Here is a 19375-nt window from a genome sequence, read left to right as displayed (position 1 = left end):
CTATGTCACCCTTCTTTGAATCATTTCACATAAAGGAAATTATTATTGAGTCCATTCTTTTTATACGCCCATCTCTGAAAGAGCGGGGCGTATAATGTAAACACCTGGGGTAGGCGGGCAGTAAATGGCGTCCAAAAGCATGTCCGCTCTCTAGGTCAAACAGTTTTCATCAAATCTTCACCAAACTTGGTGACAATGTTTGTGGGCATAATATCTTGGCCAAATTTGATAACCAGCAAAATCCCCACAGGCACTCTTGAGTACAGTTTTCATCCAATCTTCACCAAAGCCTTGTCCGCTCTCTAAGTCAAACAGTTTGAATCCGATCACCACCAAACTTGCTGAAAATGTTTGTGGGCAAAATATCTCGGCCAGGTTCGATAACCAGCCAAACCGCCCCAGGCACTCTTGGATTATGGCCCTTGCATTAAGCCATATTCAGTGATGTCCTGTCCGTCCATCTGTTCGTCCGTCTGTTTGTCCATCTGTACGAGGTTAACTAAATGGGACTTGCCCTTTACCAATGTGAGTTTGAGCCTCGCTCGGACATTGAATTCTTCATGTGAGGATGAGGAAGCCATCCAGCTGGCTTTATGATGGAAGCTATAGCTAGGTTTGTGGTTTTACCTGGGTCTCTGCCCGTGATGAAGTATAATGCACGGAACCAGGGCACCTTGGATCTTCCTCCATCATCAAAAGCTAATTGTGTTATGTGAACACAGTGAACCATTAAACCAAACAAAAAAAACATCATAGATCTACTACAAGTTGCGAAAAATAGGCGACAATTGTAATGTCTATTAAAGAATTGACCATCACAGATAATTAAGAAGCTGAGTAAAATTGATAATAGATTCTAAGCAATTTTATTCAATGACATGCAACCTGGCATAACAGTGAAGCCAATTGTAAAAATTAAAAAATAAATGTTCTTGTACATTATCAAAAAATGAGATTATATTTTATAACAATGATTTTATTGCACCCCCACTATTGACCTAAGTGTACAGATTTACAGCTTATATTAGCTATGTTGACTGTCAGACTGTAGCAATATTTATGAGATAGTGCATCATATTTTATTACTATAATGTTTAGACAAGACATGACCATAAATCGTAACTTTATTGTAGGCTGCATACTGAGTGTATAGTAAAAATCTGTATTAACCCCTTACCTTGCTTACAATTTCTGTAATGAACATGTCCGTCTTTCAATTTGGACAGTGCCATTAACTGTTAAAAGGGGTACTTACCAAAAAGTTACTGACTGAATGGCAGTGCAGACCTTGATCAGACTGCATGGATATGCAGGCTGATCATAATCTACACTCGTCATAAGGCAGAATCAAATTGTGTCTAGCATGATATAAGGTTATTATAAAATACTTCCAAAGTTATATCTGAATCATTGTGAGCAATCTTTGTGATATATTAATTATTATTCTCAGCTTAGGGCATGGTTACCTTAACCTATCCCAAAAGATTTGGCAGATTGCTAAATTCTATCTATGCTAGTTAATCTCATGCAAAAGTATAATTCTCATGTATAAGTATGATTCTCATGCAAAAGTATTTTCATGCAGTAGTATTTTTAATTATGCAAAAGTATTCGATTTTCATGCAATCTACTCTCATGCAAAAGTGTTCCATTCTCATGAAATAATATTCTCATGCAAAAGTATTCTCATGCAAAAGTATTATGCAGTAGTTTATTCTCCTGCAATAGTATCATGCAGTAGTATATTCTCATGCAATAGTATTATGTAGTAGTGTATTCTCATGCAGTAGTTTTATGTAGAAGTATTTACTCATGCAATAATCTCATTCAGTAGTGTATTCTCATGCAATAGTGTTATGCAGAAGTATATACTCATGCAATAGTATCATGCAGAAGTATATTCTCATGCAATAGTGTCATGCAATAGTATCATGCAGTAGTATGTTCTCATGCAATAGTGTCATGCAGTAGTGTCTCTAATGCAATAATATTAAGCAGTAGTATATTCTCATGCAATAGTATCATGCTGTAGTAAATACTCATGCAGTAGTTTTATGCAGTATATACTCATGCAATAGTGTCATGCAGTAGTGTATTCTCATGCAATAGTATTATGTAATAGTAAGTGTATTCTCATGTAATAGTATCATGCAGTAGTATATTCTGATGTAATAGTGTCATGCAATAGTGTCTTCTCATGCAATCATATTATGCAATAATGTCTTCTCATGCAATAGTGTCATGTAGTAGTGTATTCTCATGTAATAATATCGTGCAGTTGTATTTACATGAAGTAGTGTCATGCAGTAGTGTCTTCTCATGCAATAGTGTCATGTAGTAGTATATTCTCATGCAATAGTGTCATTCAGTAGTGTCTTTTCATGCAATAGTGTCATGCAGTAGTATATACACATGCAATAGTGTCATGCAGTAGGGTCTTCTCATGCAATAGTATCATGCAGTAGTATACAATGTATACTCAAGCAGTAGTGTCATGCAGTAGTATATACTCATACTGTAGTGTCATGCAGTAGTGTCTTCTCATGCAATAGTGTCATGCAGAAGTGTCTTCTCATGCAATAGTATCATGCAGTAGTGTATACTCAAGCAGTAGTGTCATGCAGTAGTGTCTTCTCGTGCAATAGTATTATGCAGTAGTATATTGTCATGCATTAGTATTTTATCAGAGGTATATTCTCATAGTATCATGCAGTTGTATATTCTCATAGCGTCATGCAGTAGTATATTCTCATAGTGTCATGCTGTAGTATATTCTCATAGTATCATGCAGTAGTATATTCTGATAGTGTCATGTAGTAGTATATTCTCATAGTATCATGCAGTAGTATATTCTCATAGTAATCTGCAGTAGTATATTCTGATAGTGTCATGCAGTAGTATATTCTCATAGTATCATGCAGTAGTATATTCTCATAGTATCATGCTGTAGTATATTCTCATAGTATCATGCTGTAGTATATTCTCATAGTATCATGCAATAGTATATTCTCATAGTATCATGCAGTAGTATATTCTGATAGTGTCATGTAGTAGTATATTCTCATAGTATCATGCTGTAGTATATTCTGATAGTGTCATGTAGTAGTATATTCTCATAGTATCATGCAGTAGTATATTCTGATAGTATCATGCAGTAGTATATTCTCATAGTATCATGCAGTAGTATATTCTGATAGTGTCATGTAGTAGTATATCCTCATAGTATCATGCAGTAGTATATTCTCATAGTATCATGCTGTAGTATATTCTCATAGTATCATGCTGTAGTATATTCTCATAGTATCATGCGGTAGTATATTCTGATAGTGTCATGTAGTAGTATATTCTCATAGTGTGATGCAGTAGTATATTCTCATAGTATCATGCAGTAGTATATTCTGATAGTGTCATGCCGTAGTATATTCTCATAGTATCATGCAGTAGTATATTCTCATAGTATCATGCTGTAGTATATTCTCATAGTATCATGCTGTAGTATATTCTCATAGTATCATGCAGTAGTATATTCTGATAGTGTCATGTAGTAGTATATTCTCATAGTATCATGCATTAGTATATTCTCATAGTATCATGCAGTAGTATATTCTCATAGTGTCATGCAGTAGTATATTCTGATAGTGTCATGCAGTAGTATATTCTGATAGTGTCATGCAGTAGTATATTCTCATAGTATCATGCAGTAGTATATTCTCATAGTATCATGCAGTAGTATATTCTCATAGTCTCATGCAGTAGTATATTCTCATAGTATCATGCTGTAGTATATTCTCATAGTATCATGCAGTAGTATATTCTGAAAGTGTCATGTAGTAGTATATTCTCATAGTATCATGCAGTAGTGTATTCTCATAGTATCATGCTGTAGTATATTCTCATAGTATCATGCTGTAGTATATTCTGATAGTGTCATGTAGTAGTATATTCTCATAGTATCATGCAGTAATATTCTCATAGTATCATGCAATAGTATATTCTCATAGTATCATGCAGTAGTATATTCTGATAGTGTCATGTAGTAGTATATTCTTATAGTATCATGCAGTAGTATATTCTGATAGTGTCATGCAGTAGTATATTCTCATAGTATCATGCTGTAGTATATTCTCATAGTATCATGCAGTAATATATTCTGATAGTGTCATGTAGTAGTATATTCTTATAGTATCATGCTGTAGTATATTCTGATAGTATCATGCAGTAGTATATTCTCATAGTATCATGCAGTAGTATATTCTGATAGTGTCATGCAGTAGTATATTCTCATAGTATCATGCAGTAGTATATTCTCATAGTATCATGCAGTAGTATATTCTGATAGTGTCATGCAGTAGTATATTCTCATAGTATCATGCAGTAGTATATTCTCATAGTATCATGCTGTAGTATATTCTCATAGTATCATGCTGTAGTATATTCTGATAGTGTCATGTAGTAGTATATTCTCATAGTATCATGCAGTAATATTCTCATGTATCATGCAATAGTATATTCTCATAGTATCAGCAGTAGTATATTTGATAGTGTCATGTAGTAGTATATTCTTATAGTATCATGCAGTAGTATATTCTCATAGTATCATGCAGTAGTATATTCTCATAGTATCATGCAATAGTATATTCTCATAGTATCATGCAGTAGTATATTCTGATAGTGTCATGCAGTAGTATATTCTCATAGTGTCATGCAGTAGTATATTCTCATAGTATCATGCAGTAGTATATTCTGATAGTGTCATGCAGTAGTATATTCTGATAGTGTGATGCAGTAGTATATTCTCATAGTGTGATGCAGTAGTATATTCTCATAGTATCATGCTGTAGTATATTCTCATAGTATCATGCAGTAGTGTATTCTCATAGTATCATGCAGTAGTATATTCTCATAGTATCATGCAGTAGTATATTCTGATATTGTCATGTAGTAGTATATTCTCATAGTATCATGCAATAGTATATTCTCATAGTATCATGCAGTAGTATATTCTGATAGTGTCATGCAGTAGTATATTCTCATAGTATCATGCAGTAGTATATTCTCATGCATTCTAACACGACCAGCAAATAACATACATATATATATAGAGCAAAATCTATCTCTGGTTATTCTGCAATAAACCACTCTCGGGCAATGATGTCATCTGAACTTAGTGCGTAGCACGGTCGTAAAAAGTAGTTACCACCTTTTTAACACTGTTGATACTAGTATGTTGTGTTAGGGTCGAAATAATAATTTTCCAAGTGTGATTTATCATAGGATAACCAGAGTTTTTCGTTCTGATGCGAAACAATGTTTCACTAGGGCCTTCGTGATATATTCTTACGCATAAGAACTCAAAACACGGGTTATTCCACGATAAACCACGTTTGGGAACTTATTATTTCTTAAATAATATTACATTCTCAGGCAGTTTACAACACCACTAAAGAGCAAACATCTCTCTACCAATCGTATAGATAATTTTTGTGGTTGATTCTTTCTCATCACATATAATTCTTATTAGTATATTAATTTAAAAGAAGAATAACATTGACATAAACCACTGTGTAAGTAAAGTACATTGGTAATCCAAGTGGTTTTCACTCTGTAGGGGTTGTGCAGTACTGTAATGTAGGAGTTGTGGAGAAACTTCAATCTGAACGAGATACCGATGTAGACATCACAGAACTTTATTTTCCCAATGTCTTTACATATATCAGGTTTTGTTTCTGTCTGTATATTTCAGAAGCTTCAGAGAACTAAGAAGATGTGGAAGAATTATAACAGTTTCCTATAGGAATATTTCAACATGAGAGCCATATATACAGTAACAATATGGCTAGTATGTACTGTATCATGCTCTGCTGTGTTTGGTTTCTTCACAGGTAAGTTGAATTTGAGTGTATTATTATACTGGATTCCAGTCCGTCCGTCTGTCACTCTTCTGTCCGGAGCATAACTGAAAAAGTAATGAAGATACGTAGTTGTAACTTCACACATTGAAAGAGCTTGTTGAGAGGAAGTGCAATGATAAGGAATCATAACTCTGGATGGACCCATTTTTGTGCCCCAACATGAGTGGTGGCCAATGGGGGTATAATTAGATTTGGTCTTGTCTGTGATTCTGTGCGTGCATCCGTGCGTCTGCCCGTCCGAAGTTCGTGACGCGCTTAGCTCAGAAAGTATTGGATATGAATTGATGAAACCTTGGAGGAGTCTTTATCATGATATGAAGTTGTGCATTTCATATTTTTCATCTGGCTCCACCCCCTATTTCCAGAGTAATGGCCCCTGAAATAGTCAAAAATGCACATTTTCACCTTCTGACACGCCTAGCTCAAAAAGTATTTGATATAGATTCATGAAACTTTGCATGTATGATATGAACTTACGCACCTATTTTTCTTCTGGGTCTGCCCCTATTTATAGAGTTACGGCCCCTGATACAGTCAAAAATGCACATTTTCACCTTGTGACATGCCTAACTCAAAAGTATTTCATATAAATTGATTAAAACTTGCATGAGTCATTACTATGATATAAACTTTCGCACCTTTTATTTTTTATCTGCCTCCCCTCCCTATTTACAGAGTTATGGCCCCTGAAATAGTAAAAATATGCTTATTTTCGCCTTGTGACGCGCCTAGCTCAAAAAGTATATGATATAAATGGATGATAACTTGCATGAGTCTTTATCATGATATAAACTTGCGCACCTCTTATTTTCTGGCTTGCTCCTTCCCTTTTTTTAAAGTTATTGCCCCTGATATAGGTAAAAAAAAAAATGCACATTTTCACCTAATTATGTGCCTAGCACAAAAAGTATTTGATGTAACAGGTTTTTTTTTGGCCGTTTTTATAGCCATTATTCGGCTATATTCCCAATGCCAAAAAGTAAATATTTTTCCCAAAATGAGTGCAGAAATTCCCAATCTACATTCTGAAAAAAATTTCATCAAAATTGCACAAACATTGACCAAAGTATGGACAATTTTGTAATGGAAGTATGTTAAAGAGGTTGTACAATGTGAAACAAGTGTATGAGAAAGTGCTTAAACACATCCTTACTATATCTTAAAGGACTAAATATTTCCCAATTTGGAACATTTACGCATCAAAATTCCCAATTTTAGGGGTATTATATAGGCTATGTTCCCAAATTAGCTAGAAAAAAAACCTGTGTAAATTCATGAAACCTTGCTTAAGTTTTTATCATAATGTGATCTTGGACACTTGGCATTCTTCTTGAGATCTTAGCGCTTATTACAGAGTTATGGCCCTTGAAATAGCCAAAATAGTGGATTTTTTAGCTCGACGTTTCGAAGAAAAAGTAGAGCTTTTGCACTCACCCTGGTGTCGGCGTCGGTGTCAGCGTCACTGTTGGTTAAAGTTTTTAAGTCAAATATCTCTGTTACTATCAAAGCTATTGACTTGAAATTTAAAATAGTCATTTACCATCAAAGTGTACTCCAGGAGAAACAATCCCCATAACTCTGTTTTGAATTTTGACAGAATTATGCCCCTTTTTAACTTAGAATCTTTTGTTAAAGTTTTTGATAAAGTCAAATATCTCTGTTATTATTAAAGCTTTTGACTTGAAACTCAAAGTTGTTATTTACTAGCAAAGTTTACACCAGCAGACACAATTCCCATAACTCTGATTTGAATTTTGACAGAGTTATGTCCCTTTTTAATTTGGAATTTTTTTACTGGCAAAGCTCTAATTCAGAGTCAAGCACTAAGAAAAAGTTGATCTCACTGTCTTACGGACAGCTCTATTGTTTTTGATGCTCAGCTTAAAAAGTATATGGCCTAGAATAATAAATCTTTTTCATAAAACGTTTGTTGAGGCTATACACCATTAAGACTGCAAACATTTGAATTATTTCCCCTTATTTGTGACAAATGTACCAGTGGGGGGGGGGGGGGGCACACCCTGTGTCCTACAAACACATTCTAGTTGAATTATCTCCCTTTTTGTAGAAAGCTGTCCAGAGCTTAAGTCCAACCTAATGAAAATGATTGACTTGATACTTTACAAATTCATATAGGTCAGTGAGAGGAAGTGCAGTGCTAAAGAACCATAACTCTAGCTGACCCCATTTTCGAATTATCTCCCCTTGTGTGAAAGAAAAAAGAAAAACTGGTCAAGAGCATAACTTGAAAATTATATGAGGGATTAAATTGACACTAACTTAGTTACATATTGATAGAAACAGTCAGACAAGAGTAATCACACTGACATTGCAGTGTCATTCATGGGTTAATTCATAATCTGTTGGCCACATTGAAGGTTTTACAAAGAATAATGTCAGATCAACAATATCCTGGTGTCACAAAGTATGGTGATCTGTTTAATTAGGAATCTACTGGCTACAGAGGAGGTTAAATCAGAAGGTATATTAATAAACAGCAATTTCATATATCTTCAGGAAATGTTTTACAAAGTCTTGTACCCTGTTTAAGGAATCTTTAACTTAAAATTTCATTTTATTACAGATAGAGTAGATCTATCATAATATGAGCATTGATGAGTGTCTTTTATTACTTGTTTGACTAGAATAGGTTTTCTGCGATATGTCCGCTATGTTTGCATTTATCCAAAGAAAGATTAAATTGATCACTATGATCTAGCTAGCATATACATACTTTATGCCCACCCATCTAGACCGTTCCACTAATAAGACCACCCTATTTTGAAATACTAACCCAAAGACTATAAAAGAGCAAAAGTATTTAAGCTAAACAGCGAGAAGTATCTGAAAAAGTCCTGAAAGCGGGATTTTATTTTTTTTAACAAAATCAGCGACTAGAATCGATTCTTTTTGGTCGAATTGATGTCGCCGACTTTGAAACTTTGGCGGTGATTAATCGAACATCAGTGACAATCGGAACATCACTAGTTGGTGGTCTTTAAGTAGCAGGATTCCTGGTGACTGTGAATTGCTAACATAGGTTTTGTTGAGCGTATGCTTTATTATTACATGCTCAGTTATACATTCTGTTAAAGACCTGCTCCAGTCCTACCTTTTAAACCTTAAATTGTCACTGAAAAGGCTTGAAAATCCTGACTATGAACTGTGACGTTTGTTGAAATAGAGTCTATTTCATATAAAATTCTATATAAAATACCTGTGGTTTTGCGTGCTTAAGTGTGGCGCATGGCCGTTAACTGTTACCTATTGCAATCATGGGTTGCAGACACACAAAAGAATTAGAATAGCTGCGGAGCAGGGCTTTAAGTTACAGTGGAACCTGAAATGTCAATATTTTTCCATATTGACGTTCCGTTTTCATATCGGGTGTGTGACGTCATTTGTGACGTCAGTTTCATGCAAGTCTTCATGTTCAAAAGTTCCTTAATGACGATATTTTCCGTTTTACTCAGGCTAAAGAATAAATTTATCTCATTGATATAATAATTAAAAGTGTAGTGTGAGTATACTAAAAACATTATTGGATATATGCATCGAGAAATATGCACTTGTTCTTTCGCGTAATAATATTGCGCAATATTTCCACTGCAGAACTCGTGTGAATATTTCTCAATGCAAATCTAATAACCTATAACTATAATAACAGATCACAAAAACAAATATTTTACAGTATTTGCAAAGGAGAGCCAGGAACCAGACGTAAGTCTTTAAACAGAGGATCCAGCAGTTTGTGTTTCGTCAAACATCACTTTCAGGTGTAACAGTTCTTTGCATAGAAAATCAGACTCTGCGGACCAAATAAGATTTTTTATGGGAAAGAACAACTTCAAAAGTGTAAAAAGTCTTATAGAGATTGGGAAAAATACCGCTGAATTTACACTATATGAAGTCAGTGAAGCAGATCAACATTTAGTTGTTTGTTGCACCCTGGGTAATTCCTGTAATACAAGTGAAGCAGTAGTATCTATGCTGAATGTTTTCCGTAAGTGAGATCTCCAATGTGCTTTATGTCTATAATTATTTCGCTTTTAATGTTATAACATGTATTTTCTTCCATTAACAGATCAAGAATATTTACACAAAGGCACTCTTGTCCCATCAGATCCCGATGTTTGCACCTCACAGAATATCACATTTACATGTACGCTTCTTAGTACTCCAGTTCCTAGCAACTCCATTGGCTTCGCTGTGAAAAATGAAAGTACGAATAGGGAGTATCTACCTGTGGACGAGGGAAGAATAACTGTGATAAATGAGACCTCATCGGAATTTACGATTTATGCCATCAATACCACAAAATACATTTTTGTTGAATGTTTCTACTGGGAAACTTTTGGTGTTGTTAATGATACATCCCTGCAGCTTGGTAAAACATCAGCAGCATCTGTTTACCGTAAGCATCTCAAGAGACTATATGCTTAATGACAGTTCTTCTGTCACAGTCTACAATATAGGTTTTGTTTTGATATTTCAACACAACAATTTTCCAGTAATGAACTTTAAGCTTGATTTCAAATACAGGCTTTCAAGTGGCACCCAACTGTATATTTTCTCAAAATTTAGGCCCAAAAATGCACCGGAGGCCACCATTCCATACCTTTATTTCAAAATTTTCCAGGAGGAAAACCCCCTGATCCCCTTCAAATGGCAGAGTACCCCTCCAGTACCTCAAAATTTAGATAAAATATGCATCAGACGACATTTTGTACCTTTGTTTCAAAATTTTCTAGATGGAGAGTCCCCTTAGCTCCCTAAAATTACAGGGATACCCCCTCCTACACACCAAAATTTAGACCAAAAAATGTACTACAATCCAGCATTTCATTCCTGTATTTCAAAATTGTCCAGGGGTGAGGCAGCCCCCTGACCTCCCTAAAATTAGGGGACAGTGAGTACACCCTCCTATACCTCAAAATTTAGAACAAAAAATACACCAGCGCCCACCATTTCATACCTATATTTCAAAATTTTCCAGTAGGAGAGCCCCCTCACCCACCTAAATTGAGAAGAATACCCCTCCAATACCTCATCATTCAGACCAGAAAATACACCAGTGGTTTCAATTTCATACCTGTATATCAAAAACTTTCAGGTAGAGACCCCAACTCTTCCTAACACAGACAGAGGCACCTCTCCCATACCAACCCCCTCTTGGCACTATGCACCTTGCCATGACAATTCATGTCTGGTGATGATGAAAAGCATCACTATATATGATCAAAGGGTGGGCTTGACATGTTGCCCGTGGGCATCTGGTCTTAATGTAGCCCTTGTTTTTGGCAAAAATAGCCCTCATTTTTGGCAAAAATAGTCCTATGTTTTTGCCGAATAGTGCTTGATAGCCTGCAAATACATAGAAGCTAATTATAATTTCTACTTGCCCCAACTTCAGTATGCAGTATTAACATCAGTAACAACACAAAAATCTGTGTGCAAACTTTCGATCTTCCTTCGTTATTTATTTGTCAAAATTTCTTGAATGATTTGCTTCAAACTTAAAAAAGAGTTTTTCTAGAAAGTCACACATATCACATGGCATAAGTGCATTATAATTAGTCACTCCATTGATTCTAAGGTCTTATTTTCCTCAGATATGTCTTAATTCAACATCCAGCAATTTGAGTGTGTTGTCTCCTCGATAAGGCTGACCTGCTTACATTTCTTTTGTTACTTTCTGACTTCTTTTTTTGTCAAAATCATTTATTGAATTATTCATCCACATTTTCTGTTTTGTATGGGAAATTTAGTATTTTATTCAAGTTTGTATTGAATTGTCAGAAAACTTATGTAGTTAATACAGCTTACAAATTGCTAAGGAGATGAGATGCATTTAGTTTAGTATAATAAACACCGGGATAGCTTATGTAGGTTCTTCTTTAAACGAGCCGCACCATGAGAAAACCAGCATAGTGCATTTGCGACCAGCTTGGATCCAGACCAGCCTGTGCATTTGGGCAGTCTGGTCAGGATCTATGCTGTTCGCTAACAGTTTCTCTAATTGAAATAGGCTTTGAAAGCAAACAGCCTTGATCCTGACCAGACTGTATGTATGCGCAGGCTGGTCTAGATCCATGCTGGTTGAGCGATGCACTATGTTGGTTTTCTCATGGGGCATCTCAAATGTTATCTGCCTTAGGAGATAGATATATCTAGTATTACACAAATTTCATTAAACTTGACCCAAACTTTCTCTGGATTACCTTGCTGCAAACTTACTTATCCTATTAAAGCATTTGCCAACTTGTTTGTTAGATTGTGGTAAGAATCTGTTAACTAATTTTCTTTTTCTTGGAAATGACTGTTGTTCAAAGTGTTGTTGAAAAGGATTATCAACAAAGTTAAAGAGACAGATTAAGGTATTGCACACCTTTGTGTACCCCTAAATGTTTTATATATTTCACTGTGTTTTAATATAATGCACCACACTCCTTTGTTCAATATTTATTCCTAAAAGATATGAGTCCCATTATCCTATAATGAAAATGGAAGATTGAATGTGTTGCTTTATAGTCTAGATTATCCTACGCAACAAAAAGTAAACCCTGAAATAAAAATGCACTCAGCTTTTCCATAGCAGTTCTGTGCATCATAGTCCAGCAATGATGTAAGGCTTCATACAATTGAAACATAATTGCATTTTTTTTTTCATTTACAGCTGCATTTATATTTAATTGAATGTTTATATTTATTAAATATATTGATTTTTCTACAAATTGCCAATATCCTAATATATTTTTTGTTTATCTAATTCTAAGGAAATGAGATATCGGTTAGGCCTTTCTTTAAGATGTATTTATTGACATTAAATTTGAAAGCTTCTCATTTTAATTTTATTAATAATATATTAAGTAGATCTGTGGAAAAACAGTTATTAAGATTACGCTAAATACAGTGTTTAAATCCAGAGCTGATTTTTAAGGTTTGTGATAATCGATCATCATACATAACATAGCACAATTTATGAATATATTTTGTACTTTGACATTATTGTTGGTCAGCTTTCATGGATTTCACATGGTCTGAAAGTTTAATCCCAAAACAAAGATTTTAATCTTTTGAGCTTCCGCAGCCCAGTGGTTAATGATGACTTTTAGTCACTTGCACCTCACTGATCTGGCTTTGAGCCTTGCTTTGGGTGTTGAAATCTTCATATAAGAAAGCCATCCAGGTGGCTTGAGGAAGGTCGATGGTTATACCCAGGTGCCCGCCGATGATGAAATAATGCATGGAAGAGCACTTGGGGTCTTCATCCACCATCAAAAACTGGGAAGTTAATTGTGTCGGTGTGACGTTAAACCCAGCAAAAAACAAACAATCTTTAAGTTTCCATGAATATAAATTATGTACTTTTAAAATAGCTAATTTTGCAAAACTGCAAAAAATGTTAAATGATTTCATGGTGATATTATTAAGTAAATTGAAAAATGTGAATTAAAAGTAACTAAACAAATGAAATAATCACTGTTTTTGCGATTTAGCTATGCCTGAAAAGGTGGAACATGTGGATTGCATTGTGGAAAACTACATCAAGTCAATGAGGTGTTCTTGGAGTTACGGGGACAACTATAAAGGACGCCAGTTACCACATGTAGAATTTCATTGGTATGAATCTTGGCTAATTTAATATTTTTGGAGTAAAAGTGCAAAATTCCCTCAAAATTTGTAAACAAGGTGAGCTTTTGTGATTGCCCTGTGTCTGTCGTACGTCTGTCATCCATCCATCATCAACAATTTAACTGTTAACAGTCTAGAGGTCACAATTTTGACCTAATCTTAATGAAACTTGGTCAGAATGTTACCCTTGATAAAGTCTTGGACGAGTTCGCTACTGGGTCATCTGGGGTCAGAAACTAGATCACAAGGTCAAATCAAAGGAAAAGCTTGTTAGCACTCTAGAGGTCACAATTTTGGCCCTGAATCTTACTGAAATTTGGTCAGATGTTACCCTCAATAAAATCTTGGACAAATTTAATATTTGGTCATCTGGGGTCAAAAACTAGGTCACCAGGTCAAATGAAAGGAAAAGCTTGTTAACACTCTAGAAATCACAATTTTGGCGCAATCTTAATGTAATTTGATCAAAATGTTACCCTTAATAAAATCTTGGACGAGTTCGATATTGGATCATCTGGGATTAAAAACCTGGTCACCAGGTCAAATCAAAAGAAAAGCTTGTTAACACTCTAGAGGTCACAATCTTGGCCCAATCTTAATGAGACTTGGTCAGAATGTTACCCTCAATAAAATCTTGGATGAGTTCGATATTTGGTCATCTATCGTCAAAAACCAGGTCACCAGGTCAAATCAAAGGAAAAACTTGTTAACACTGTAGAGGCCACATTTATGACTGTATCTTCATGAAAATTGGTCAGAATGTTAATCTTGATGATCTCAAGGTCCAGATTGAATCTGGGTTATGTAGTATAAAAAACTAGGTCACCAGGTTAAATCAAAAGAAAAGCTCGTTAACACTCTAGGGGCCACATTTATGACCATAACTTAATGAAACTTGGTCAGAATGTTAATCTTGATGATCTATAGGTCAAGTTCAAGTCTGGGTCAGGTGAGATCAAAAACGAGGTCACAAGGTCAAATCAAAGGAAAGGCTTTTTAACACTCTAGAGGCCACATTTATCATGTATCTTCATGAAACTTAGTCAGAATGTTAATCTTGATGATCTTTAGGTCAAGTTCGAATCTGGGTCATGTTGGGTCAAAAACTAGGTCACTGGGTCAAATAAAAAAAAAAGCTAGACTAAGTTAATACTTTAGAGGCCACATTTATGAGCATATCTTAATGAAACTTGGTCAGAATGTTAATCTTGGTGATCTTTAGGTCAGAAGGTCAGGTGATCGATACAGGGCCTTCATGGCGCTCTTGTTTCATTATTCATCAATATCAACTTGAACTCTTGGTAGATATTATATTTATTTCTCCCCACAACCCCTCACCGGTGAGACATATTGTTTTTGCCATGTCCGTCTGTCCATCCATCACACTTCATTTCTGATCAATAACTAGAGAACCATTTGGCTTAGAAGCTTCAAACATCATAGTGTGATAGGGCTTACCTAGTAGATGACCCCTATTGTTTTCAGGGTCACAATCAAAAGTCAAGGTCACAGGGGCCAGAACATGGAAAACCATTTCTCATTGATAACTTGAGAAACACCTGACCCAGAATTTTGAAACTCCATAGGTATTAGGATGATTGGACATGCAGAGTAGAAGACCCCTTATGGTTTTGGGGTCACTTGGTCAAAGGTTAAGATCACAGGGGCCACAACAGTAGTCATCTTAAAATCATGCCCCTGGGGTCAAAATAAGCCCAACCCATATCTTATTTTAGATAAACTTGTATTGAAAAATATCTTATTTGTCTGAAACCTTTAGACCTAGAGTTTAGATATTTGGCATGTAGCTTTATCTAGCGGTCCTCTACCATTAAATTATATACCAGTTTGAGTCAGGTGAGTTATGTGAGGTTCATCATAGCCCTCTTGTTTTGTTTCCAGGAGAATTCCAGAATACTCTAGTTCATGGAACGTATGTAGTGATCTGAACGTTGAAGCAGGCTACTGTAACTGGAACAGCTCACGTAGTGGAGATTTTACAATGAAATTAATTGATATAAAGCTTACGCTTAAAGAGCCGTGTGGAGTGAGTGTGTCCTCAAACTTCACCAAAGACACAAGAAAGATAGGTTTGTAAATTCAGGTTGTTGTTGATCAACTGCTTAAACAGTCTTTCTAAATTTATATTCAAGAATGTGACTCTTCCAAGACTAGTGGAGGTGTCATGTTAAAGCTTAGGAAAAGATGCATACTCCATATCAGTTGTTAATTTGCCAGGAGACAAATTGATTTTTTTCATTACTGATCTGGTGTAGTCACAGAAATCATTATCATGGCGCGCACGGCAAAAATACGCAAATTTGTGTATAATATGTAAAATATACGGACTAAAGGCTAACGTTAGGATTACCATATTTACAAAATATATACATTTAAGATACTTTTGTTCAAATTGCTTGAATCTGGTATATACCGTAGTCTGTTTATGACAGGAAAGGCCGTACCGGCGACAGTAACCATCAAAACAAATCAACACCCTTTACAATATTTACAAATTTATTTACATAAGATGATTATTAACAATGAATAGATATGAAAAGAAAAAAAAAACTGATTATAAGAAAGAAAAAAAAGAAAGTTCAGTATCTCTAGATACAAAAGTTCTTATAGTCCATTCTAATCTGAAGTGACACAGGTCTTTAATGTAATTGTGAACTTTAAGTAGCACAAACAAAACATAGCTTCTAAATTCAAAATACAGTCCCTTTAAACCGTGAATACGTTGATTCCGTGTTGGCTCCCTATGGTGGTAGGTGATTGCATCCCTGAGCTGACTTCAGAGGATAACAAAAATCATCGTCTTTGCGGTTTACGGCACAACCATGGGACGAAAGCTCTGCGCTGGGAATATCACATCCAGGCGAGTGAAGACAAGTGAACCTCGGGCATTGTACTTCCGGGTTATGACATCACCAGGAAAATCGTCTGGCGGAAGAAGCTAAAATATATAACATATGGTAAGCACCATAGCAAAACAAATAAGTCAGGGCATATAACTGCTCCTTTGGGTACACCATACCTCCGTAGGCTCCCATAAATAATACGTGCTACTTATACAAAACATATGTGCTACTAAGTTCAGACGTCACGTGATTAAAATACGTCACTAATTACTTCCATTATTACAAAAATTACTTACTTAAAAGACTAAAGTTAAAGTATGAAAAAGATATGAAAAGTATATGATGAAACATTATAGTAATGGAAATGATAAACTGCAGCCATTATTTACAACTACAAATTAACAAAATTCAATGTAAATCAAACGTTATATGAGAGTTGGCATCCATATAATATCTAATGCCGTACACTACAACGGACATTAATTAGATGTGCTATAGACTGGCACACAATTACAAATTACAATAATATATTACATACACAGTACTAGACTTGCCATATAGATTTATACATAACAATACAATGCAGTAATGGCGTTCCATAATTAACAAAATGTTTGACATAAGTTTTTGAAACAGTGCTTTACAATTATCATGTTACAAATTTCAGTACAAATTTAACATCTTATATAAATGAAACATTTTAGATTCCTCTTTCGAAATAATTTACAAAAGTCTGAAAAATTTAATAAATCATCCTGACATACCGAAACTAGCTAAACTCATATGCCGAAAAGTAAATGTTACAGAATTTAATGAAATTTACATGGAAATTTAAGTTATGAAATACAGAAAAACATGAGAGGTATTTCATGCGTGAAATCTGACATTTACCTCAATAACTCAAAAATTTACAAAAAGATGATGCAATACCTGCATTTACAATACAGATAAAATAAGGCCCGTATGTCAATTTGTGACACTGTTTAGTGTATCACCACATCTGTTTTTAGTCACAGCCGAGACAAATACATCTGGTATTGTTTAATTCTACCCCCACCAAACATGTTTTAGGGGGATGGGCCATATAGGAGTCAGTTTTTTCCCGTCCCGTTGCGTCTCGTCCCGAAATCTATTATCTCTGTTATTACTTCATGGATTTGATTCAAACGTAAAACAGATGTTCCACTTTATCACCTGCATCATGTGACACAAGGTGCATAACTCTGACACCAATTTTAATGAATTATGTCCCCTTTAAATTAGAATTTAAGGTTAATTTTGATGTATTTTCACTATATCTCAGTTATTACTAAATGGATTTGATTCATACTTAAAGTGGATGTTCCACCTCATCACCCACATCATGTGACACAAGATGCATAACTCTGACACCAATTTTACATGAATTATGCCCATTTTACTTAGAATTTAAGGTTGATTTTGATGCATTTTCACTATATATCATTCCAATTGGCTGAGAGCCAAAGGGAAGTAACCTTTTTTAACTTTTGTACTGAGTTACTTCCCCTTAAATTCCAAGAATGAGTCTGTTTTTAGAAATTCTATTTTTAGATTTTCAATATTTTAGGTATTTTTCTAACCTTTTTAGCTCGACTATTCATAGAATAGTAGAGCTATTGGACTCGCCCATGCGTCGGCGTCCGCGTCCGCGTCCCGATTTGGTTAAGTTTTTGTATGTAAGCTGGTATCTCAGCAACCACTTGTGGGAATGGATTGAAACTTCACACACTTATTTACTGTGATAAACTGACTTACATTGCACAGGTTCCATAACTCTATTTTGCTTTTTTACAAAATTATGCCCCTTTTTCGACTTAGAAATTTTTGGTTAAGGTTTTGTATGTAATCTGGTATCTCAGTACCACTATGTGGAATGGATTGAAACTTCACACACTTTTCACTGTGATAACTGCTACAAAAAGCAGGTTCCATAACTCTATTTTGCTTTTTTACAAAATTATGCCCCTTTTTCGACTTAGAATTTTTTGGTTAAGGTTTTGTATGTAATCTGGTATCTCAGTATCTCACTAACTGGAAAGGATTGAAACTTCACACACTTGTTCACTGTCATATTGACATACACAAAGGGTCAATAACTCATCTTTGCAATTTTACAAAAGTATGCCCCTTTTTAAACTTAGATTTTTGGTTAAAGTTTTGTATGTAAGCTGGTATCTCAGTACCCACTAACTGGGAATGGATTGAAACTTCACACACTTGTTCCACTGTCATAGCTGATGCCAACGGGTTTCCCATAACCCATTTTGCTTTACAAAAGTATCCCCCTTTTTTTAAACTTAGGAGTTTTGGGTTAAATTCTTATATGTAAGCTGGTATCTCAGTACCCACTAATGGGAATGGATTGAAACTTCACACACTTGTCCACTGTCATGAGCTGATAAGCACTATGCAGGTTCCATAACCCTATTTTACTTTTTTACTAAATTATGCCCCTTTTTCGACTTTCTTATTCATTCAAGCGACAAGGCTGTTAAATAGTCGAGCGTTGCTGTCCTCCGACAGCTCTTGTTTGTTATTAGTCCTATGTAAAAAGTAAAAACATTTTTCTGTTGTAACATGTGTAGGTAAGACACTTTTTTGTATTCAATTTTAGTGTATCTCTCATATAAGAGTTTTTTATATTTACCTCTTCCCTCATCCTGGGCACATATACTAGTATTACTTATATGTGCCGCGAAAGCTCAGGATGAAGTACTCCAAAGACGAGTAAAAAATTTTTAAGTATTAATTTTTTTTACATTTTTATATTATTCTAAGTATTTTTAAAATTTCTTACGGTTGCCATTCTTCTGTAACAGGACCTATTGTGGGGGTATAAGTCACTCCTGTGACAGTTCTAAGTTTCAGGTTTGCCACCAACCAATTGATGTCAGGGATATTTTATTTTTTCACACCGGAAAAGTGATTTTAGTTCATGGACCC

General features: G+C 35.0%; 1 protein-coding gene across 7 annotated transcripts in view; it reads left to right on the top strand.

Moving 5' to 3' along the window:
* LOC123524075 (uncharacterized) overlaps positions 1–19375 on the top strand; it is a 128562-nt gene that overhangs the window by 53832 nt on the left and 55355 nt on the right. For all 7 annotated transcript variants that reach the window (XM_053539255.1, XM_053539254.1, XM_053539257.1 and 4 more), the window contains exons 2-5: positions 5744–5882; positions 9997–10326; positions 13412–13535; positions 15450–15637. In XM_053539255.1, coding sequence (XP_053395230.1) covers positions 5807–5882; positions 9997–10326; positions 13412–13535; positions 15450–15637 — 718 coding nt within the window. In that variant the 5' untranslated portion in view covers positions 5744–5806. The remainder of the gene's footprint in view (positions 1–5743; positions 5883–9996; positions 10327–13411; positions 13536–15449; positions 15638–19375) is intronic.

This window comes from Mercenaria mercenaria, chromosome 3 (genome assembly GCF_021730395.1).
Source record: "Mercenaria mercenaria strain notata chromosome 3, MADL_Memer_1, whole genome shotgun sequence".
Lineage (NCBI taxonomy): Eukaryota > Metazoa > Mollusca > Bivalvia > Venerida > Veneridae > Mercenaria > Mercenaria mercenaria.
The sequence above is the reverse complement of the archived record's forward strand: the minus strand, read 5'-3'. Positions and strand labels throughout refer to the sequence as shown.